This window comes from Diabrotica virgifera, chromosome 4, assembly GCF_917563875.1.
Source record: "Diabrotica virgifera virgifera chromosome 4, PGI_DIABVI_V3a".
NCBI lineage: Eukaryota > Metazoa > Arthropoda > Insecta > Coleoptera > Chrysomelidae > Diabrotica > Diabrotica virgifera.
In genome coordinates, this window is record NC_065446.1 from 50,139,821 (window position 1) to 50,164,924 (window position 25,104).

General features: G+C 35.3%; 1 protein-coding gene across 1 annotated transcript in view; it reads left to right on the forward strand.

Annotated features, from left to right (window-relative positions):
* The window catches only part of LOC114327465 (protein eyes shut), a 70,163-nt gene continuing 45,059 nt past the window's right edge, over positions 1–25,104 (forward strand). The window contains exons 1-7 of the mRNA XM_050649217.1: positions 1–298; positions 9,307–9,537; positions 16,391–16,504; positions 18,499–18,660; positions 22,319–23,337; positions 23,610–23,923; positions 23,986–24,190. Of these exons, the coding sequence (XP_050505174.1) occupies positions 16–298; positions 9,307–9,537; positions 16,391–16,504; positions 18,499–18,660; positions 22,319–23,337; positions 23,610–23,923; positions 23,986–24,190 (2,328 nt within the window). The 5' untranslated portion in view covers positions 1–15. The remainder of the gene's footprint in view (positions 299–9,306; positions 9,538–16,390; positions 16,505–18,498; positions 18,661–22,318; positions 23,338–23,609; positions 23,924–23,985; positions 24,191–25,104) is intronic.

Genomic DNA, 25,104 nt, shown 5'->3' on the forward strand with positions numbered 1-25,104 from the left:
AGCCAATAATGCAACATGTACCAAATCCGTAGCCAGAAATGGCTGTTTATGCTATCCGTCTTTGTATTGGACTTCCCCGGTGTGCATAACGGATTTGCTTGCTTGAGTAACCCATGCGTGCATGGTGTTTGTTTAGATGATCTAAACTCCACATACTTCTGTTACTGCATCGATGGTTATACTGGCATACAGTGCCAAACAAACTGGAACGAATGTTGGTCATCTCCATGCAAAAATGGTGGGGTGTGTATCGACGGAATCGCTATGTTTAATTGCTCCTGTCCAGCTGGATATTCTGGTAAGTACTGAATTTTTGTGTTGATAGTTTCTGTACAATTAAATATAGAAAGCTTTGTATAAAATTAGTTAATTTTCCATCTATAAACATATAAAAAGCAAAAACATACATCACCCTTCTGGTAGGGACCTACGGAGGAGTATCCATTAGCCATAAGTCCTTGCCGTATCTGCTCCTCCATAGGCCGATCAGACATTAGCGCATTCCAGTCTATGCCTCAGATTACAATATAACTGCTGCGTTAGCCTTTTTGTTTTTCCGTTCACCGGGCCAGGATTTTAGAGAGCATACAATCGAAAATTCCATCCTTTTCTTTCGTTTGATTGGAATTTATATTTCTAAACAAGTACTTACTAGCAACGTTGTTTAGTTAATATTTAATATTTTTTGTCACTTGTGCTTAGACCAATTGTCGGCAAACTTTTTAGCCAAAGAGCCAAATATGAACATTACAACAATTTTAAAATAAAAAAGGGAGCCAAATCTGCTTGGTCAGCAAACTTTTAAAAACTAAAGGGTCTAGTCTGTTAAGATAGTGAATAAAGCTCCCTGCGATATTCCAAAAATAAAAAAACCACGTGTTTTAAAACTAAAGGGGTAGGGGTTTAATTTTTTTTTTAAATTTAAAAAAATTAAAAGAAATGTTTGAACTTCTACCCTAGCCCCATTCATAACCCCCCAAAAAATTAAAACGCGTTTTCTCGTTTTTGGGCAATATTATATTCGTTTCTTAATCATCGTAAAAATTTATTTTATTTCATTTTGTAGGGTTTTATTTCGTAAAACACTGTATTTTTACAACATTTTTGGCGCAAAATCCCATTTTTTTTAATGATGATGTGTAGAACCGAAAAGGAAAAGAACAGCAAATGTGAGTTTTTCAATTTTCAGCTGGTCACAAGAATCAGGAATACTATTCCAAGCGTTGAAATTGGTCTGATGACTGTTTTGTAAATTCTGTCTTTCATTTCTTTTCCGATTTTTTCATTTATTCGCCTTTTCTACATAATCACTTGATATTTCACTTCTGTGTCGAGCTTTCCATAGCTAGATAGTGTGATGGATATTTAAACTCCATGACTTGTTATATTATTTGACCCTCCAGCTCCAATTTACATCTTATTGGATTTATAACATAACCGACTTATAACTAACATTTTGCCGACTTAAAGCAAGAGTACCTAGTACTTTTTGGTACTATAATACCTACTTCACAATGTAATAATCCAGTGTCAAAAATTGTTGAACGTTAAATACAAAAAAGAAGCGCCATCTTCAAAGAGCTGTAGCTCTCTTAGGGTTTGCTCACTACGGAGACCAAAGGATGGTATCCTAGCATTCTTCTTCTTCAGTGCCTTATCCAGTCCGGATGTTGGCGATCATCAAGGCTATCGTTGTTTTGTTGACTGCTCTGCGAAACAGCTCCGCGGAGGTTATCCCAAACCATTGTCGGAGGTTTTTCAACCACGAGATACGACGGCGTCCCGGTCCTCTCCTGCCAAATACTTTGCCTTCCTGACTAGTTGAAGAACACGATATTTTTCTTCGTTCCGCATCACGTGGCCAAGGTACTCAAGCTTACGTTGTTTTACTAAATTAAGCACTTCTCTTTCTTTTGTCATGCGCTGTAGGACCTCAATGTTGGTGACATGGTCCACATAAGATATTTTTAGTATCCTCCTGTAGATCCACATCTCGAAGGCTTCAATCCGCTTTTCAGTGGCTTGCGTCAGTGTCCAGGCTTCAACTCCATACAGTAGCACCGGAAGAACGTAGCACATCACTATCCGCATCTTTGTTCCCAAACTGAGATCACTGCAGCACAGCAAGGATCTCAGCTTGATAAATGTAGACCGTGCCATTTCAATTCTGGATCTAATCTCTTGAGCGTGGTCCCATTGTGAGTTGAGGGTAGTTCCGAGGTAAGTGAATCTGTCGACTCTCTGGATCTCTTCGCTATCTGCCATTAGTGCCCCGGGATCTAAATTTACACGGCTGACAACCATGAATTTAGTTTTCTTAATATTAAGGTTCAGTCCGTATGTTACGCTCACAGTTCTCACATGGTCTAGTAGGGCCTGTAGAGCATAGAGCATGGTATCGTACTCTTGATATTCGTGAATTCTCGAATTTAAAATAATGTATTTATTTTACCTGGCGATCGAAACTATATTATCGATAGGTATGTAAAATAAATGCATTATTTTGAATGTCAGAACTCACGAATATAAAGAGTAGGATATTATGCTCTAGGCTAGGATACCATCCTTTGGTCTCCGTAGTGAGCACACGCTTAGATTTTTGAAGTAGATAAATTGCGTTAAATTGTCTTAAAATTATCTGAGGAATCTCGGGTCTTCGTTTATCCGGGGAGTTTCTGGACACCCTGTATACACGTTTTCTCAAGATTCAAAAAATATTATATGAATGTACTTACATTCTGTATATTCATGTATATTGTATAGTCATGTATTATGTATTATTCCATTGGGTATCTTTTAATGAAAAGTACTTACAACTTCAATATATTTATGAAAGGTTTATTTATTTATAAAAAGTTATTTTATCTAAGGTTTTAATTTCCAAATTAAATATTGAAATATTGGTGGCCTATATAAAACTGAAGAAAATGTAGTTTTCACAATGCAAAACAGAAGAAACTTATATTTAAGTTTACACTTTCTACATACCTTTTACTTTTGGCTACGAGATGTCGCAAGTTATTTTAAAACAGAATATTGCATTCAAGTTCTTATACGCCTTTTTTAGCCCAGAAAGCCACTGCGCATCCGCTAGGAAAAATATTCTAATTCGGATTTTTTGCACAATCTTACTCAAAAAGGACTCCTTTTAACAAATTTGCATGTTGCCAGGACCAAAAGGTGGTCAAAAATTTTTTAAACGTTTTTTTTTTCCTAAAATTATTTTTTTTGCATGGAAAAAAGTTTTTTAGGTTTTTTGGATCATTCCAAACAGAAAAGGTCTTTAGTGACTTTTCTCTAAAAATTATAGTTTTTGACATATAAGCGATTAAAAATTGAAAAATTGCGAAATCGGCCATTTTTAACCCTCAAAAACTATGTGAAAAACTGAAAATTTGAATGTTTCCAAGGTAGGTAGATATTCTTTAAACATCGATTAATGAAATCCCGAAGACTTTTTTGCAATACAATATTCAAAACTCCTTTGTTTTTTAATTGCTAATCAAGCGTGCGCGACACTATTTTCCACCGACAGTATGGTGCAAATGAAAGGAATAAATTCGTTATTTCGTAAACCGGCGACTTTAAGGAAAAATCCTGAAACAGGTCGATTTTTATTTTTAAGTTATGATATTGTGGCATATATGTTATACTAGTGACGTCATCCATCTGGACGTGATGACGTAATCGATGATTTTTTTTAATGAGAATAGGGGTCGTGTGCTAGCTCATTTGAAAGGTTCTTCAATTTTCTATTCAGTAATATAAACATTTACATAATTATTTATACAGGGTGTCCAAAATTTTTTTATTAAATTAAATTATTTGACAAAAAAAGAAGTAGAAGGACACCTTGTATAAACAATTATGTAAATTTTATATTACTGAATAGAGAATTGAAGAACCTTTCAAATGAGCTACCACACTACCCCTATTCTCATTTAAAAAAATCATAGATTACGTCATCACGCCCAGACGGGTGACGTCACTAGTATACCATATATGCCACAATATCATAACTTAAAAATAAAAATCGACCTGTTTCAGGATTTTTTTTTAAAGTTGCCGGTTTACGAAATAACGAATTTATTCCTTTCATTTGCACCATACTGTCGGTGGAAAATAGTGTCGCGCACGCTTGATTAGCAATTAAAAAACAAAGGAGTTTTGAATATTGTATTGCAAAAAACTCTTCGGGATTTCATCAATCGATGTTTAAAGAATATCTACCTACCTTGGCAACATTCAAATTTTCAGTTTTTCACATAGTTTTTGAGGGTTAAAAATGGCCGATTTCGCAATTTTTCAATTTTTAATCGCTTATATGTCAAAAACTATCATTTTTAGAGAAAAGTCACTAAAGACCTTTTCTGTTTGGAATGACCCAAAAGACCTAAAAAAACTTTTTTCCATGCAAAAAAATAATTTTAGGAAAAAAACAAAAAAAAAACGTTTAAAAAATTTTTGACCACCTTTCGGTCCTGGCAACATGCAAATTTGTTAAAAGGAGTCCTTTTTGAGTAAGATTGTGCAAAAAATCCGAATTAGAATATTTTTCCTAGCGGATGCGCAGTGGCTTTCTGGACTATTTATGCTGTTATCACATATAAAATTTATTTACAGTTGAGTCCGCGAGTCTTTACCCGTGCGTCATCATTTAAAGCATAGGTACGAAATAAGTCGGAAATCTATTTCACGCAACAACAACTGACAGAAAGTGGCTACTGTACCGATTACGGGTTTTATTATAAAATTTGACGTTATCAAATATAGAATGTCAAATGTAAGTTTTGCTTCAAAATTTTTGTGCAGAATTACAGCTACATTTGAAGTAGCTTAATAAATTTTTTATTATTATTGATTAATAAATAAATAAACAATTTATAAAAAAATTCAATAACATATTTTATTTTTGTTATTTTATTCACTTTGACGGAAATCTAAACACAATCATCTCTTTACTGTGTGAATGACGTTAGCTTTGTATGTTTTAAATATTAATTGCCAAAATATAATTATTTACCTTAAAATTTCAAAGTCCAATTATAAAATTAGTTGTGAAAACAACTGTTTGTGTAATATAAAGAAACTTCAAAACGCAAAAATTCGACAAAAACCGCAAAAAATTAAACTGACAGACAGCCACAAAAGTAAACAAAGCAGAAACGTCAAACAAATTGTGCTTAAAATATGAAAACATACCGAATCGTCTTTTTTTGTACCTATCTCTTTTCAATGCACTGAGTCTAGATGGTTCATAAAAATAACATGTGTTTTTACTTAATAACAAACGTCAGCTTGTTTGCCATGAGTTTCATGCGTGGAAGAGAATGATGCTAGATAAAAAGTATGTGTTTTATCTCGCCAGGTATAGGGTTTTTCATCGATTGTCATTTGTTTCGAGCTTCTGTTATGTGTCACATAACATTAATATATCTACGTCATACGTCTTTGGTTTGTATCATTGGTTATATCAATAACGTATGACGTAGATATATTAATATTATGTGACACATGACAGAAGCTCGAAACAAATGACTGTGAATGAAAAGCCCTATTAATGACGCACGGGTAAAGACTCGCGGACTCAACTGTAGTTAGGAAAACTTTATTTACATTATAATAATTCACAAACAATCAAAACAACTTGATCGATATAAAAAAAATGAAAAGTATACAACATAATATACAGTGAGGGCGATTTTGGATCTTCTTGTTGGACAAATCCCGAAACAGGTCGATTTTTATTTTTAAATTCTGATTTTTTGGCATAATATATATTATATCATACTAGTGACGTTTTCCATCTATGGAAAATGAGAATAGGGGTCGTCTGCTAGCTCACTTGAAAGGGTATTCAATTCTGTAGTCAACAATAAAGATGGTATAATTATAAACAGGCAATGTATAAATAACCTGCGATACGGTGATCACACGGTCATTCTGGCAGATAATGCTGAAGCACTGCTACTCCTTATGGACCGAGTAACGTCAGCCTGTAGAGAATTTGGAATGAAATTAAATACAAAGAAGACAAAAACGATGGTCATGAGCAAGCACCAAAACAGAAGGGTGAAGGTCAATGTCGATGGAACAGATCTGAAAAGATTAACAAGAATAACGTACCTTGGAATTAACCTTGATGCAACTTTGGACCACTCACTAAAGATAAGAACACGTCTGTAAAAGGCATGTACAGTATTTTACAAAATGCAAAAAGTTCTATGTAACCACCAGCTGGGTATCTCATTGAGAACTAGAATACTTCAGTGCTATGTTTTCTCCACCTTGCTCTGTGGTGTTGTAGCCTGGACAATGACAGAAGCAACACAAAAATGATTCCAAGCATTTAAACTCTGGTGTTACCGTAAAATGCTCAGAATATCCTACATGAGCCATACGACAAATGCGGAAGTGTTGCGGAGGCTGAATAAGGAAAGAGAGCTTATACTACTTATAATAAGAGAACGGAAACAAACAATTTTGGTCACATTGTAAGAAATCAAAAGTATGAACTGCTTTAAGTAACTTATAATCGAAGGCCGAAATGCTTAAAGCCACAGAAGAAACTGGCGTAAAATGACTTCATCTACTCTGTAACCAAATATGGCATTCTAAACAATGGCCTGAATACTGGACAAAATCTACAATAACGACAATTCATAAAAAAGGCAGCTTCCATAAATGCGACAATTATAGAACTATTTCTCTTATATCACATGCCAGTAAAATAATGCTATAGTATTTTTACTACAAAAACGTTATTACGTAGGTCAAAATTTTTGACGTAAGAGAACTGTCAAAACATTAGAATGTGACTTTTCATTATTGCTATGTTTATTATAAACACGGCAATAATGAAAAGTCACATTCTAATGTTTTGACAGTTCTCTTACGTCAAAAATTTTGACCTACGTAATAACGTTTTTGTAGTAAAAATACTATACATATAATCAATGAGAGCCTAAAAACATTCATTCAAAGAGAAATTCCACAAGAGCAAACTGGATTTACCAAAGGTAGAGGTACTCGAGAACACCTATTGAATATCAGACAGATAATCGAAAAATCTAGGGAATTCAATATTCCACTGTACATAATGCTTTATAGATTATCGTAAGGCGTTCGACAGGGTCAAGTGGAGACACTTATGGCGAATACTAAAAGAAGTAGGCGTACCCCAACACCTTATTTCGCTTATAACTGAACTATACGAACACACTACTGGATCAGTTAAAGTGCTTGACACACTTTCAAACGAATTTCATCCAGAACGGGGTGTCAGACAGGGATGTATACTATCCCCACAATTATTCAATATATATGGAGAGCATATTATGAGAAGAGCACTTGAAAGATGGGAAAAAGGCATCTCAATAAATGGTCATAAAATAAACAACCTACGTTTCGCAGATGACACAGCCCTTCTTGCAAATAGTCAAGCAGAGCTGATTGATCTTATACGACTGGTTGAAAACGAAAGTCAAATATTTGGTCTGCAATTAAACATATCAAAGACAAAGATCATGATAGTGGATAGAATACATAACAATCATCCACACATAACCACAATTGATCGGTTTGAGGTTGTGAGCTCATACTTATAACTGGGATCATTAATCACAAACACAGGGTCACTACAGGAAGAAATAAAACTTAGATGTGATCTAGCAAAAGTCGCCACAGCAAAAATGACCACAATATGGAAGGACTGTCAAATTTCAAGAGCGTTAAAGATGAGGTTGATCAACTGCTTAATATTCCCAATACTGACCTACGGATGTGAATCTTGGACCCTGAGAAATTCGGAAAGAAGAAAGATAGACGCCACTGAAATGTTCTGTTGGAGACGAATGCTACGAATTCCTTGGACCGACTATAGAACAAATAATTCAATTTTAAGAGAGCTAAAAGTTAGCCAACGACTTTCCAGTAAAGTACATCTCCAACAATTAAAATACTTTGGACATGTTATGAGAGCAAACACAGAAAACATGAAAAGGCTCATTATACAAGGAAAGGTGGAAGGCCGAAGATCACGAGGAAGATCTCCAACAAGATGGATCGATCAAATTACAGGAATATGCAAAAGACCTATGCATGAGTTAAAAGAAATTACCAGAGACAGAGATCTTTGGAGACGGACAATACACGACATCACGTCGACCACCACACTCCCTCCGGGGGGTCAGGATTGAAGAGAGAGAATCGAAGGCAAAATCAATAGCAAAAGCGACTAGGAAGAAGACACCACTCTTGGCTTAAAAACCTACGACAATGGACGAATATGACCTCCATAGAACTATACAGGACTGCTGCAAATAAGATTAAATGGGCAAATGTAATGGCCAACGCCATTATATAAGGCACCGTAATAAAAAATTCAACAATATAAACATTAGTATAAATAATAAATTAAACATAATTATTTATACAGGGTATCAAAAATATATATATTTTTTAATTTAATTAATAATTGAAATTGAACAGGAGGTATGTCCCTATAGATATAGTTTATTTTATTCAAAATGCAATTGACTGCTATCATACAACATAAAAAATGTGTATTTTAACATAAATTATAATTCTTATAAATTATATAGAATTATAAAAAACTAGGCCCCATGGGCTTTTATGGATATATTTTCATTTTAGTATTGGAGTAAAATACATAAGAAAAAGCAAGAATTAACAGTAGTAATTACAGGAGAGCTCTAAAATTATCGATTTATATCCCGAGTGACACTTTGACAGTTTTGACAAATTTCACGACCCGAGGGGGAGTGAAATTATGTCAAAGTGTCACGAGGGCAAAACAAATCACTAATTTTTAAGAGCTCAAGTGTAATTCGGTACGATTATTTCATGAATAAAACTGTTTTTGTAGATCATTTTAATTAATATTGTATTGATATCTTCAATCTTCACCTGCATACTTGCTAAACGTATTAATGGTGTTCTCTTTGACAAGTTGTAAAATACTAATTGTCATTAATCATTTTCGTGTCACTGAATGTTTATTTTTCCGTAGCAACGAAGGGCATCTGACGTAATACTTGACGACGGAAATTTATTGAAAAAAAAAAACCTTTCAAATGAGCAAGTGCGCGACCAATATTCTCTATTAAAAAAATCATCGATTATGTCATTACGCCCAGATGGATGACGTCACTAGTATGATATATATGCCAAAAAATCATAATTTAAAAATAAAAATTGACCTCTTTCGGGATTTATTTCCAAAATCTCCCATTCATTGTATACTGCATATTCATTGTATATTCTGTATCATATTGAAATTTAAAGGTACTCATTGCGAAGAAGACATCAACGAATGCGACAGTAATCCTTGCCAAAACAATGGTACCTGTTTAGACGCACAAAATGGATATACCTGCAGATGTCTTCCTGGTTACTCAGGAGTACACTGTGAAGTTGACATAGCCGTTTGCAATGCTACCAACGAAACCAGATGTGCAAATGGAGGCATTTGCGAGGAGGGCCCGGGCGAGACTTTTACTTGCAAATGTCAAACGGGTAAATAATAAATATAACTGTTTTATTTCCTTTTATTTCCGTTTAATAATATTAATACTAAGAATTGCTAATCTATGTAGATCAGGGCATTTATCACTAAAATACCTAAATAAATCGATTTTTACATACAACACCTAGAGGCTTGCAACTTTTTTCATTGTGTTCAGGATGACGTCAGGAAAAAATAGTCTACAATATAAAAATTGGTGGAAATGCATTCCTACTGCTATTTAAAAGTGTACTATTCATCCAAAAGTATATAAACATGTCAAAATCAGTACATTAAGGACCAGCTTTTGTTATTCAGGGGGTTTTTGGGGTCACTGAACACAAATACGTAATTAGAACCGACCTCCGAAGCACCTGGCGCTCAGGGTTACTTCCAAGGCACATCGGCACTAAATTGATAGAACAGATTACGTGGGACGTTTTTGGGGCTGCTGAACACGAATATGACATCAGAACCGACCCTCTGAGCACTTAGTGCCCAGGGTCACTGATATGCACCTCATCTTCTGGATTTAAGAGGGTTTTCGGTTTTCAGAGGTCGGTTCTGATAGCGTATTCATCGTTTTCAGTAACCCCAAAAACCTTCTGACTAATCTATTTGCATAAAATTAGTGTCGGAATACCTTGTGAATAATAAAATCGGGCCCTTAATATACTTACTGATTTTGGCAAATTGATTCACTTTTGGATTTCAGTTATGCATTTCTACCCATTTTCCTATTGTAGACTTTTTTTTCCTTCTAATATGGCTCAGAGTTCTATGGAATCGAATATTTTGATGTAATCCACAAATGCAAAATGAAGCGGTTCATTGTACTTGTTAGGTTTAAGACATACGACAACTCTGCAGCGCTACTCTGTCGATCCGCAAAGTGGCTGAAACAGGCGATTTTGTAGCCCCAATGATTTTTTAATGGACGCCACAGTGGCGAGGATCTGCGACAGTGGCCAGCCACTGTCGCTCGTGTGGAATGGCACGTTTAATTTACATAATAGTCCAGTCGGGTTAGACGAATAACAGGCCTAACCTTGCATTAGGAGCTGCCCCAAATTTTATTTTTCTAATCTTTAGGGAGGGTCAATATTAGTATAAATTTAAAATCTCGACTGAATTTCACCGTTGCGTTAGCCGCCATCTTGATTTTAAACGAGAACCGTTTTTGCTCAATATCTCCGCCATTTTCAATTTTTTGACAAAAAGTGTAAAAACTGAAATTGTTGAAAATGCGATTTTCTATAATTTCATTTATTATAATTTTTTTCGTGCGGTCGATATTTTCCGAGTTATGAGGGGAAAATAGTGAGAGTTGGAGCATAATTATTGAATTTTTGAATTATCTCGTTTATTATTAGTTTTACAACAAATATGTACGTACCCATACAAAAATGAAGAGAATTAAATTCTACACAATTTTGGTGCCATACATTTTTTGCTAAAATTAATATTTAAGGTAGTACGTATGCGGTAATGGCGCGAGCGTAAGGCTACGGCTCCACGGGCGAGAAATTGACGCTAGCAGTAGCTGTAAAACGAACTTAAGGTTCCGCGGAACGGAATAGGAATAGCCGAACTGTACCGACTACAGGACTTGTGCGTAGTCGGTTCCGTTCGGCTATTCCTATTCCGTTCCGTGGAACCTTAAGTTCGTTTTACGGCTACTGCTAGCGTCAATTTCTCGCCCGTGGAGCCGTTCGCTAAGACCGGATTGATTTTATAGCAATTGTTTTTGTTCAATATCTACGCCATTTTCAACTAAAATTGTTCAAAATATAATTTCCTACAATTTCTTTTTAACAATTTTTTTTCATGCGGTTGATATTTTCCGAGTTACATGATAGTAAAAAGTGGTGAGGGGAGCATAATTATTGAATTGAATTTTGTTTCCGAGCTGCCCCAAATTTTATAATTCTATCCTTTAGGAGAGATCAATAGTAGTGTAAATTTAAAATCTCGACTGAATTCCTCGGTTGCATTAGCCGCCATATTGATTTTAAATGAGAACTGTTGTTGCTTAATATCTCCGCCATTTTCAACTTTTCGACATAAATGGTGGGAAAGAAAATTGTTGGAAATGCAATTTCCTACAATTTCTTTGGCACAATTTTTTTATACGATCAATATTCTCCGAGTTAAGGGGGAAATAATGGAAGCGGAGGGGAAGCATAATTATTGAATTGTCTCATTTATTATTAACTTTACGACATAACTGTATATAAACAAAAATAAAGAGAATTATATTTTATACAATTTTTGAAACTTCCAATGAAACATCAACCAAACTAAATATATAAAAGACATAAAAAGACATTATATACATTAAGTTCACTTAATTTTATTAACTAGCGGGTTTTATTGGTTGAATTTGTCTTTCGATATTTTAAGTTTTATGTCAGCTAATATATCGTGATGTTTCAACAATTTTTTTTTAAATTTGGACCCTGTTGGGGGAAATTTTCCCATTTCCCCCTCTTGTAGACCCGCCACTGGTTCTCTCGAAAAATTGTAGTAAATCGTAATTGCAACAATTTCAGTTCTTACACTTTTTGTCGAAAAGTTGAAAATGGCGGAGATATTGAACAAAAACAATTGCTACAAAATCAATCAGGTCTTACGCTCGCACCTTTACCACATACGTACTACCTTAAATATTGATTTTATCAAAAAAATGTATGGCACCACAATTGTACAAAATTTAATTCTCTTCATTTTTGTATAGGTATATATTTGTTGTAAAACTAATAATAAACGAGATAATTCAATAATTCAATAATTATGCTACAACTGTCACTATTTTGCCCTCATAACTCGGAAAATATCGACCTCACGAAAAAAATTATAATATCTGAAATTATAGAAAATCGTATTTTCAACAATTTCAGTTTCTACACTTTTTGTCAAAAAATTTAAAATGGCGGAGATATTGAGCAAAAACGGTTCTCGTTTAAAATCAAGATGGCGGCTAACGCAACGGTGGAATTCAGTCGAGATTTTAAATTTATACTAATATTGACCCTCCCTAAAGATTAGAAAAATAAAATTTGGGGCAGCTTCTAATGCATGGTCAAATGCTATCCCGACTAGGCTATAAGAAATTACGGCTAATCATTGGAAGCTACTTTGTGGATCCACAGAGTAGCGCTGCAGAGTGGTTCGTCTGTTTTAAACCTTATACTTTTCTATAAGTAAAACGTCCGTTTGTCTGTAAGTGCTCTACATAGACATATAATACCTAGACTGTGCGCAAAACTCAACTTATTACCTACAAAAGTGGACTACATCAATTCCAAATAGACTACTTTATGATAAGGAAAGAAGACATACGTGAATGCAAGGACTGCAAAGTAATATAGTTAGTGAGACAGTAAGCCAACAACATAAGCTGCTTGTTCTGGACATCAAAGTAAAAAGCGAAACTAAACAAAAATATCGGAGAGGACCACAAAAAATCAAGTGGTGGATGCTAAAAAACGGAAAGAAGGTCTATTCAGGGAAAGAATAGTAGAAAAAATGTATTGGAAGATGAAAGGAAGCCCTAACACAATTTGGAGAAATATGGCCAATATTATTAGAGAGACGGCTATTGAAATACTTGGGAAAACGTCAGGAAAGAAGTTTGAGGCTAAAGAGACTTGGTGGTGGTCAAATGAAGTACAAGGAAAAATAAAAGAGAAGGGGAAATTATATAAAAAGTGGCAAGAAACCAGATTGGACATAGATCTTCAAAACTATATGGTCGTCAAAAAGGAAGCGAAAGTAGCAGTAGCAAAAGCTAAAGCGGAAGCGTACTCAAACCTATACGATGAACTTGATACCATAGAAGGCGAAGCAAAGATATATAAAATAGCCAAACAGAGAGCAAAGAAAACAAGAGATTTTAATCAGATTAGATGTATCCGAGATGAAAATAATAAAATACTAATTCACGAAAAGGATCTCAAAAATAGATGAAGGAAATATTTTTACAGTTTATTAAATTGAAGAATTTGACAGACAGCCTGTGGAGTTAACGGAGACAGTAACAGCAATGGTTACCAGAATGACAAAGGAGGAAGTGGTCCAAGCGCTTCAAAAATAAAGAAAGGAAAAGTAGTCGGACCAGATGACATTCCTGGGGAAGTATGGGGAGCATTGGGAGAGACAGGAATAAGTTGGCTAGCAGGTCTATTTAATAGAATTATGGAAGTTGGACAAATGCCAGACCAATGGAGAAGCAGTATATTAGTACCTGTCTACAAAAACAAGGGAGACGTACAACAATGTACAAACTACAGGGCTATAAAACTGCTTAGCCACACCATGAAAATATGGGAGAGAGTAATTGATAGACGGATACGTGAAGAAACCGAAATATCCGATAATCAATTTGGCTTTATGCAGGGCAGATCAACAACAGATCCAATTTTCATTGTAAGGCAACTGATGGAAAAATACAGGAATAAAGAGACCAAGGTTCATATACTATTCATTGATCTTGAAAAAGCATATGATAGAGTTCCTCGAGAGAATATGTAAAGATTGTGAGAGATATGTATGAGGGAGTAACGACTAGTGCTAGGACAGGTGTGGGAGAGACTGATAAATTTCAGGTGAAAGTAGGATTACACCAATGCTCGGTGCTTAGTCCTTATTTATTCTCATTAGTTTTGGACCAGATCACAGCGAAACTACAGGTTAGCATTCCATGGTGCCTAATGTATGCTGATGATGTAGTGTTAATAGGAAATGTTGAAACAGACTTAGAACAAAAACTGGCCGAGTGGAGACAAGCTCTGGAGGAAAAAGGTTTAAAACTTAGCAGGAAAAAAACAGAGTATTTCGAATTTTCATTTAAAGATGGAGTTACTACAAATAAAATAGTATCTTTAGATGGTGAAATGATTGTGAAAAGCAATAGTTTAAGTACCTATGATCGGTATTACAGAGTAATGGAGAAATAGGTGGAGATGCTTGCAGTAGGATTAGGGCTGGATGGATGAAGTGGAAAGAAGCGAGTGGTGTGTTGTGTGACAGAAAAATGCCAATGAAGCTGAAGGGAAAATTCTATAAAACAACCATAAGACCGGCTATGATCTACGGAACTGAATGTTGGGCAGTGAAAAAGAAAGAGGAACAACGAATGAATGTGGAGGAAATGAGAATGCTTAGATGGATGAGTGGAGTGACAAAGAAGGATAAAATTAGAAATGAGTATATTAGGGGAAGTCTAGGTGTGGCACCAATTGATGCCAAAATGAGAGGAGTCTAGGACATTTCGCCGTCGCCGTTTCGCCGTCGCCATTTCGCCGTCGCCGTTTCGCCGTCGAGCCATTTCGCCGTCGCCATTTCGTTGTTAGCATTCGTACTTATAATTTCGGGATGATCATTACTTGTATATAAGTTTTGAATGGTTTTCGAACGATTATATACTATCACTTTTGCAAAATAAAGTTTTTTATTTTTCATACAGTAAAAACAATTGAAATTGAAATCAATTTTCTCAATATTGTTTATTTCCGGGAATCTGATAATAGTCATATTTATCTATTTAATGATGTATTCTAATTATACTCTTGTTTATTGTCCTTAATTTGTACTGACTGATTTGTACTGAAGTATGTCCCTGACATTTAGTATAAAAAAAGGCTAGTATGTTATCACGTTCTCGTAAACTTAACCAATGCCGGGATGGCGACGGTTAAACGGCCGACGGCGAACTGGCTCGACGCCGAAACGGGCGACGGCGAAGTGGCTCAACGGCGAAACGGCGACGGCGAAATGGCGACGGCGAAACGGCGACGGCGAAACGTCCCAGTCCGAAATGAGAGAGCATAGGTTAAGATGGTTTGGTCATGTTCAACGTCGAGACGTTAATCACCCAATACGACGAATAGCTAAAGTGCAGATTCCTGGAAGGAGTAGGAGAGGAAGACCAAAGAAGACCTGGGGGGGAGACGATAACGCAGGACATGTTGGTAAAGGGAATTAACATTGATATGACTCAAGATAGAATTGTGTAGAGAAATGCAATTAGGGAAGCCGACCCCGCAAAGAGAATGATGATGACCTAGACTGTGCGCTGTAATCTAATATGTACTAAGCGACCAGTGCGACGGAGAAAAATGACTGTATTAGGTATAGGCATCTCTTTCTAACCGGCGGAGTTTTTCAAATCGGCAGCAGTGGGAAATACACATGGTCGATAAACCCCGCCGATTAGAAAGAGATGCCTATACCTACTACCTACAGTCATTTTTCTCGGTCGCACTGGTCGCATAGTTTTAGATTGCAGTGCGCAATCTAGGTATAATATGTCTATGGTGCTCTATGGTACCAAACTACTATAATCTAGCCTAGTCTAAGTAAATTTAAACTGTTTTGTAAAAAAATTCACTATGTTTCTCTATAATGTGATTACTTCAGATGTTAACGTTTCGAATGTTTTAAAAACATAGTTTGACTTTTTTATTTTATATATTATATTTATTTTTGTTTATTTAAATTTAATTGTTTTCCTTAGTTGTACCTCCTCCAGGCTTAATAATGATTTTTTTTGACCTAGTCTTGACGTCCATGCATCCAAAAATATGTTTAATTTTGTATTTAATTTAGCATTTTTTTATTCTTATTTTCCATTATTGGTGTTTAAGCTGATAATATTTTATACCATAAGCTATAATATATAAACTAAAGAATTTCTTTATACAGCGGAAAGACATTCCACTAAATTTTGTTCTCCCTATAGCACTCACTGGACCAACAAAGCATGTTGAAAAGAAAAATTTGCATTGGCCCTTTTACGTCTTACCTTTTACATAAAGTCCTAAATTGATATTCATCTTGTCAATTTGGTTACCCTTATTGTAGGTTGGGGAGGTTTTCTTTGTGACTGGGAAATAGACGAATGCCTCTCAGCCCCTTGTCAGAATGGCGCTATCTGCATAGACCTGTTAGCCGACTACTCATGTGCTTGTTTGTTTGGTAAGTATAAAACAGTTATACACAGAAAAGGAAAGAAATTTAACAATTAAATATTTCATTTTAAGTCGTTTTGGACAGGATCTCTGTTAGTAAGGGATCCGAATAGGAGATCGAGATGTACCCATCTGATTGCCGGATGAAACATTTTTTTAATTAAATTTCATACATAGGCAAACACGACCAGAATGGGTTGCCTATCAGAATCGTGTCATAGCTTTCCTTAAGGGGGGGCCGTAGGGGTTGAAATCAACATTTTAAGCACATTTTTGTGAATTTTTTTTGAAATTATGAGAGAATAATTTTATTTTTAAATTAAATAAGCATATTAAGTATAATTCAAAGAATATTCAAAAAAAAATTCAAGAAAAAATATTGAAAAATAAGCCAACGGTGACAAATTTTTTAAAGACATCTCAAAAAAACAATGAATTTTGCGGTGGACATCAGAATTTATAATTAGATCATGGTAGAGAAAAAATTCAAAAATATTTTATTAGGTTATGAGTTTCTCGAGGTAACACTGTCAAGTTTCTTTGAGTTTTAATGATATTTGACTTTTTAGTAGCACTCAGAAATCAAAACAACGAAATTTTTTACAGAAAATAGGGTGAAAATCAACATATTTGTTATTGTTAAACAAAATATAAGCATAAAACAAAAAATATCTCGACAGTATTACCTCATGAAATGTCTAAAGAAAATATGTACAAAATTCCAGGTGAGTTGGTCAAGTAGTTTTTGAGTTACAATGTCTACAGGCTTCGAAAAAATAAGTTTTGAGAAAAACGCTGTTAGTATTGCCAACTTTTATTTTCAATTTTTTTTGTCTGTCAAATCGTAAAGTGATGCATACTGGAATATGTTTTTGAATCGCGGAGTAATTTACAAAAGATGAGAACAGCTGTTGACCCAAGCGAGTCGAAGGTAGGGAGATAGTGTTGAATATCCCTATGTTCGACTCGCTTTGCAGCAGGTTCGCGTCAGCACGCTTGAACATAATGAACAACGGTCAACAGCTGTTCTCAATTTCTTTTGTAAATTACTCCGCGATTCAAAAAGATATTCCGGTTGTGCATCAATTGTGGATTTCATCAATCGATGTTTAAAGAATATCTACCTACCTTGGTAACATTAAAATTTTCAGTTAAATGTCCGATTCAGGGTTAAAAATGCCCGATTTCGCAATTTTTAAATTTTTAATCGCGTATATGTCAAAAACTATTAACCTAAGAGAAAAGTTACTAAAGACCTTTTCTGTTTGGAATGATTCAAAAAATCTAAAAAACTTTGTTCGATGCAAAAAAATTAATTTTAGGAAAAACCCCTTATCTTTCCCCTCGTTTGACAAGGTCTTATGCTCTTCATAATCGCCTGTCATTGTACAGATTTCTTCTAAATGACTTACTCAAACACATACTTAAATTTAAACTTTACAGGAGAAAGTTTATTTTACCCCTAAACTATGCACTTTTCGATTCACCTGGTAGATACACGTGCAAGGCTGATGCCTGCCAGATCATTGTTTTTAGCCTTGGTGTGCTATGAATTATCACTATACAAATTTCTAGCCTTACAGGAAGACCGTTAGTCGAAGGGTCACTAGCTCTTAGACTGTTATCAAGCAAATGGACTTTTGGTGTGAGTTCCTAACCGTTGATGACACTTGTATCCACTGCTAAACACCAGAGGATATAATGAATACTCGGTAGTAACCTAAAGACGGAAAAAGTGCTCTGAAGCGGCCAAGAGTGACTCGAGTGGGTTGGGAAGGGTATTGCCACTGTATGTTGGGGTTGCAAAGACATAATTCACTATCTTGAAAAAGGTTAAACTGTCAATAGCTAATATTATTGTGCATTATTGGGAAAATTGAGTCAATAACTTTGTGCGAAAATGCCCCATCTGCAGAAGAAAATGCTTTTAATATATGTACAACTTTTTATGTATTGAGTTTTCTAGATGTAAAAATATAACGATAGTAATTACGTTTATAGGATTTGCTGGCAGGAATTGTGAAGAAGTAATGCAGATATGTGATGATAGTCCATGTAAAAATGGAGCGTTGTGTATCTACGAAAATGACCACCATGTATGTTACTGTGTACCTGATTTTCATGGAGATCTGTGTCAGTATCAATATGATGAATGTCAGCTTGGTCCCAGGTATTACTTATATAATATTATCAACATTAATATCACAAGAGAGTGAGAAAATAATGCGACAGTTTTTTGAAAACTTGTTGCCTGGCAATAGACATGAGAGCAACCAGGGCTCGAGAGACTATTACCGAATGGAAACAAGTTTGAGAAACAAACTGGAGCATATTTTCCTTATTGATTCGACAGATTACTTTCTAATACTTACATACAAAATTCAAGTATTTGTAGATAAACATTTAGTGACATTTTTATCACAATCAATGTTTTACAACTTGTCAAAGTGAACAGCATCAGCAGGTTAAGAAAATATTCAGACGAAGGTATCAATAAAATATTAGTTAAAATTATTTATAAATACAGTTTTATTTATGAAATAGTGTTACGGAAGTAAACTTCGACCTCTTAAAATTGCCGATTTGCCTTCGTGAAAATTTGGCATTAGATGCAGAATTAGAACTTTATTTTGGTTAATTTTCTTAAATGTGACAGTTGTCAAAATGAGAATATGAAATACTTAAAATTTATTCTCGGTATTTTAATGTAAGTAGATTATCCCCAGTATAATAATAACCTGATTGGACAGAATTAAACGTGATGAAAAATCTTATAATCGGAGAGATAAAAGCGGATTTTGTGCGTGATAAGTAATATAGAAAGACTATATGGGGATATGTTGAATTAGTTGTGTACATAACTTTTCCTAACGGCCGGAAACCAGAGTAGGGGACGAGGGTAGTTATAAGGGGTCAAAGTCGCGGTTTTTATTATTTTTTTTGTGACGCTCGTGATCGAAACTTGCTCGTGCACCAAAATTTGGGAATAAGTAGGCCATGACGTAAGTAAGTAAAATCTCCAGGGGTGGAACGCAGCGTGGCCGACAAAGGGGTGGGGCAGGGGTGAATATAAAAAAACATAAGAGGTGTTTTGCGACGTTCGTGAATGAGATAGTGCACCAAAATTTGGGAATAAGTAGAACATGACATAACTAAGTAAAATCCCGAGAACCGGAAACCAGAGTGGGGGACGAGGGTAGTTATAAGGGGTCAAAATCGCGGTTTTTATTATTTTTTTTTTGTGGCGCTCATGATCGATATAGTGCACCAAAATTTGGAAATAAGTAGGTCACGACGTAACTAAGTAAAATCTCCAGGGGTGGAACGCAGCGTGGCCGACAAAGGGGCAGGGGTGAATATGAAAAATATATTCAGGGGTTTTTTGCGACGTTCGTGATTGAGATAATGCACCAAAATTTTGCAATAAGTAGACCATGACATAACTAAGTAAAATCCCCAGAGGCGGAAACCACAGTGGGGGATGAGTGTAGTTATAAGGAGTCAAAGTCGCGGTTTTTATTTTTTTTTTTGTGACGCTCATGATAGAGATAGTGCACCAAAATTTTGTAATAAGTAGGTTATGACGTAGCTAAGTAAAATATCCAGGGGTGGAACGCTACGTGACCGACAAAGAGGTGGAGGCAGGGGTGAATATAAAAATTATAAGGGATTTTTTGTGACGTTCGTGATCGAGATAGTGAACCAAAATTTGGGAGTAAGTAGATCATGACGTAACTAAGCAAAATCTCCAGGGCCGGAAACCAGAGTTGGGAATGAGGGTAGTTTTAAAGGGCCAAAGTCGCAGTTCGTATTATTTTTTTGTGACGCAGCACATTTGTCCCCACGCAGCGTTCCGCCCCTGGAGATTTTACTTAGTAATGTCATGATCTATTTATTCCCAAATTTTGGTGCACTATCTCGATCACGATCGAACCCCTTATATTTTTATACTCACCCCTGCCTACCACCCCTTTGTACCCCAAGGAGCGTTCCGCCCCTGGAGATTTTACTTAGTTACCTCATGACCTACTTACTCCCAAATTTTGGTGCACCTCCATCATGAGCGTCACAAAAAAATAATAAAAACCGCGATTTTACCCCTTCGTCCACGACTATGGTTTCCGCCTCTGGGGATTTTACTTAGTTATGTCACGGTTGACTTATTCCCAAATTTTGGTGCACTATCTTAGTCACGGACGTCGCAAAAAATCCCTTATATTTTTTATATTTACCCGTGCCCCACCCCTTTGTATGCGACGCAGCGTTCCACCCCTGGAGATTTTAGTTAGTTACGTCATGACCTACTTATTCCCAAATTTTGGTGCACTATCTCGATCATGAGCGTCAGAAAAAAAATAATAAAAACTGCGACTTTCACCCCTTATAACTGCCCTCGTCCCCCACTCTGGTTTCCGGATCTGGGGATTTTACTTATTTATGTCATGGTCTACTTATTCCCAAATTTTGGTGCACTATCTCAATCACGAACCTCGCAAAAAAATCCATTATATTTTTTATATTCACCCCTACCCCCACCCCTTTGTCGACCACGCAGCGTTCCGCTCCTACTGATTTTACTTAGTGACGCCATGGCCTACTCATTCCCAAATTTTGGTGTACTATCTCGATCATGAGCGTCACAAAAAAAATAATAAAAACCGCCACTTTGACCCCTTATAACTACCCTCGTCCCCCACTCTGGTTTCCGGCCGTTGGGGATAGTCATGTACACACTAATTCAACAGATCCCCGTATAGTTTTTCCATATTACTTATCACGCACAAAATCCGCTCCCAGCTCTTATACTATTAGTACATGAGAAAATTAGTACAAAAGTATAAATTATCTATATACAAATTTTTTCCACTCTTTTCTGTCTTGTGCTATCGCTTTGGCATCTATCCAGTTTGATCTTTTCTTTTACAGAATGGCTCCTATTGCTTTATCCCATGTTTGTCTGGGTCTTCCTCTTTTCCTATTTTGTGATATTTTTGCTTCCCATACTCTTCGAACTGGTCTAGTTTCTTTCATTCGTTATAGATGTCCCCACCAACATAATTGTCTTTGCTCTATATACTCCAATGTGGATGGTATTTTTAACTCGCTTCTTATGTCTACCTTCCGTAGTCGGTCTAATTTAGTGACGCCTTTTACTCTTCTCAGGAACTTCATTTCTATGGCTTGGATCTTGCTTTTTTGTCGGTTTGTTAAGACCCAAGATTCGCTGCCGAAGGTTAGTACTGGTCTATAAATTGATTTGAACACTTTTATTTTTGTTTCTCTTGAAATTTCTTTACTACTGATAAATTTTTTATTCATTGCATGGTACAGCTTTATTGTTTTGTCTATTCTATTGTTTACTTCAGCATCTTGAGTGCCTGCCTGGTCAATTATTACACCTAGATAAGAGAAAGTTTTCACTTGTTCAATTTGTGTTCCTTCAATTTCTATTCTTAGCTCCTGTCTCTCTTCACCGATCTGTTGTACTTTGGTCTTGCTTTTGTTTATTACCATTCCATTTTCGATGAATACTCTGTTCCATACTTCAGTGTTGTGTTGTAAATAATTTTCACTTCTTGCAATTAACACCAAGTCGTCTGCAAACACTCCTTTTGATATTTCTACTCTACGTAGATATCTGTGTCCAACATTTAATTTTCTGCTTTCTATTGTGCATGTTTTAATTATTTGGTCCATAAACAATATAAACAGCGTTGGGCTAAGAGCTCCGCCTTGTATTAGTAAGGACATTTTGTTAATATATTTAAACTCTTTTATTTAAATAGATATATGTATTCTGTGTTTTTGTTTACAATTTAAGAATTTTTTAGGTGCAAGAACGGTGGTAGCTGTATTGATGGTGTAGACAATTTCACATGTTCTTGTCCTCCAGGTCTAACTGGCGTCTTATGCGAATGCCTTATACTGCCTAATGGTATTCTAGACTGCAGCTACGTCAGTCCAGTAACTACTATAACTACTACAACTATTTATGATAATCAGACAATATCTACAAGTATTACCTTTAGTACCACAACTGAAGTGCCAACTATTAATACTGAATCAACTTTTTTAACCACTGTTTTTCCCAATACGACACTTAGTACTACTGCGATAACTAGTACAAACGAACCAACTTCTGTCACAACAGTTTTTGATATTACCTTAAGTACAAGTATTTCTACAACAGAATTTATACCTATAACTACAGATAACATTATCAGCAGTACTATAGAAAGTTATACTGAAAAAATTAGTTCCACAGAACCAAATACTATTGAGAGTAGTACTATTGATACCACCATAATGAGTACTACGGAATTAATTATTGGTACGAGTGATACTACCACTACAGAAGAGAACACTTCCACTGATCTTGAAAGTACCACCGTTACTACTTCACCTTTTACTGAATATTCAGTTTACTCCACAGATTTTCAGTTCGAGCCTTCCACGTCCACTATTTATTCAAACATGTCCTCAACTTCTTCAGAATTTCCAAGTACTTTCCCTGTAGAAGTTAGCAGTGCGCCAATGTTGTCAACTTTTGAGACTACAGAATTTACAACTTTTTCTACCCTTTTTGAAGACACTACTACCCTGAGCACGACTGTTATGGAGAGAGAAAGAAATAGAACATTTTCTGAAGAAACTACTACATTTGTTTCAACGTTTTTTACAACAGAACCAGATGTAAAAACCGATACAACTACTATTTCTACAACTTTAGAAACTACAACCGCGGAAGGAACCACTATAGCTGTGATTATAGACTGCACAAACAGTAGAACGAAATGTTTAAATGGAGGTACATGTATATACATAGAGGGAAGACATAAGGTAACAAATATATTTCTATAAGCGCAGAAACAGACGAACCACTCTGCAATGCTACTCTCTGGATTCATTGAGCAGGCGATTTTGTAGCGCCAATGATTTTGTAATGAACGCCACAGTGGCGAAGATCCTTGCCACTGTGGTGTCCATTACAAAATCATTGGGGCTACAAAATCGCCTGTTTAAGCCACTTTGTGGATCCACTTAGTAGCGCTGCAGAGTGACTCTTCTGTCTCGGTTCTTAGAGTTAACTTTTACATTATTATGTATTTCAGTGCCTTTGCAATTTTGACTATGAAGGGGCTTTCTGTGAATCGAAACTTGGTGTCAAAAGAGCAGCTTTTGGTGGAAACTCTTACCTTTCACATAAACTTCATGTTTCGACTTACCATTTGGATGTTGAATTTGTAGCTAAAACTATGGCAAATGATGGTATCATCTTTTTCTCCAATGTAGATTCTCCGCATATGGCCTTATACATGGAAAACGGATTCCTAAAATTTAAGTTTTCTTGTGGATACCAAACTATGTTGCTCAGTGAACTTAAAGTACCTGTTAACAATGGATATAATATGAACATCAAAGCTGGGTAATATTTTAAACAAATATTCTTGTTTTTTACCTTTTTACTGTTTGATATCATATTTTTAGGTTGGATTTTAGTAAGGACTTCAAACATTGTAATGCATCAATTAAAGTAAATGACAGCTTGTCTATGACTGGGGACCAAATAGCTAAAATAGATAAATTTCCTCGCCCCACTGCTTGGTTGCATCTCGGTGGCCTTCCTCATTATTTGGCTTTAGAAGTTGGTATACCTGTGGACGGTTTTGTTGGTTGCATGACGAATTTAAAAGTATGTTAACATTTTTTAATATGTATATCATCTAACTAATAGCCCGATCAAAGAACAATCTTACCCCAAAAAAAATAAAAGAAAGATGAAAATTTAAAAATAGGTAGTTAAAATTGTCTATTATTATATAAGAAAAAGTTTACAATTCTACATCCCTCCATTTTACAAAAATGGAGGGGAATACCCCTCTCGAAGGTGAAAAATATACATTCAAAATAAGACCGGAATTCGATAAAATGACTAATTCTAAACAAATTTTGTTCTATAGAGTTTTTTCGCTAAGAAGTCAATACTTTTCGAGTTATTTGCGAGTAAATATGTTCATTTTTAACAAAAAAAAAAAACATGTTTTTGGACAGTTTTTCGGAGATAACTCAAAAAGTAAGTATTTTATTGAAAAAAAAACTTTCTTAGCAAAACTGTAGCTCATAAAAAATTGAAAAAAAAAATGGTGTATGCATGAGGTTTGTAGACCCAGTAAAAGCAGAGTTGTAGCTAATGAAAAGTAGGTTCTTCTTTGTCAAATTCCAAATCGAATATTTCAATGTGAAATTACCCAAAAACGGAGCATTTTTCGGGGAAAATTCATTTGAACTTTTTTAAAGTGTTTAAAAAAAGGTTTATTTTTGTTTTTTTTTTAAACTTCTAACATTAAAAGTAAGTGAGTTACGCTCAAAATATTGTTGGTCCCTTTTATTTTTTGGTAAAAAAAATCGTGAAAATCACCCCCTAATTAGCATTACAAATAAATTTTAAGTGCTGTAGTTTGAAAAAGCTGTAGGTAGTTAAAATTGCTAGAACGAGTAACTAATCACGAGTTTTGGCAAATTTTGAACAGCCACAGCATAACCAATTTTTGTCTAACAAGAAAACAAAAAATTAAAAATATTCAGAAAAGCAAAACGAACATTTTA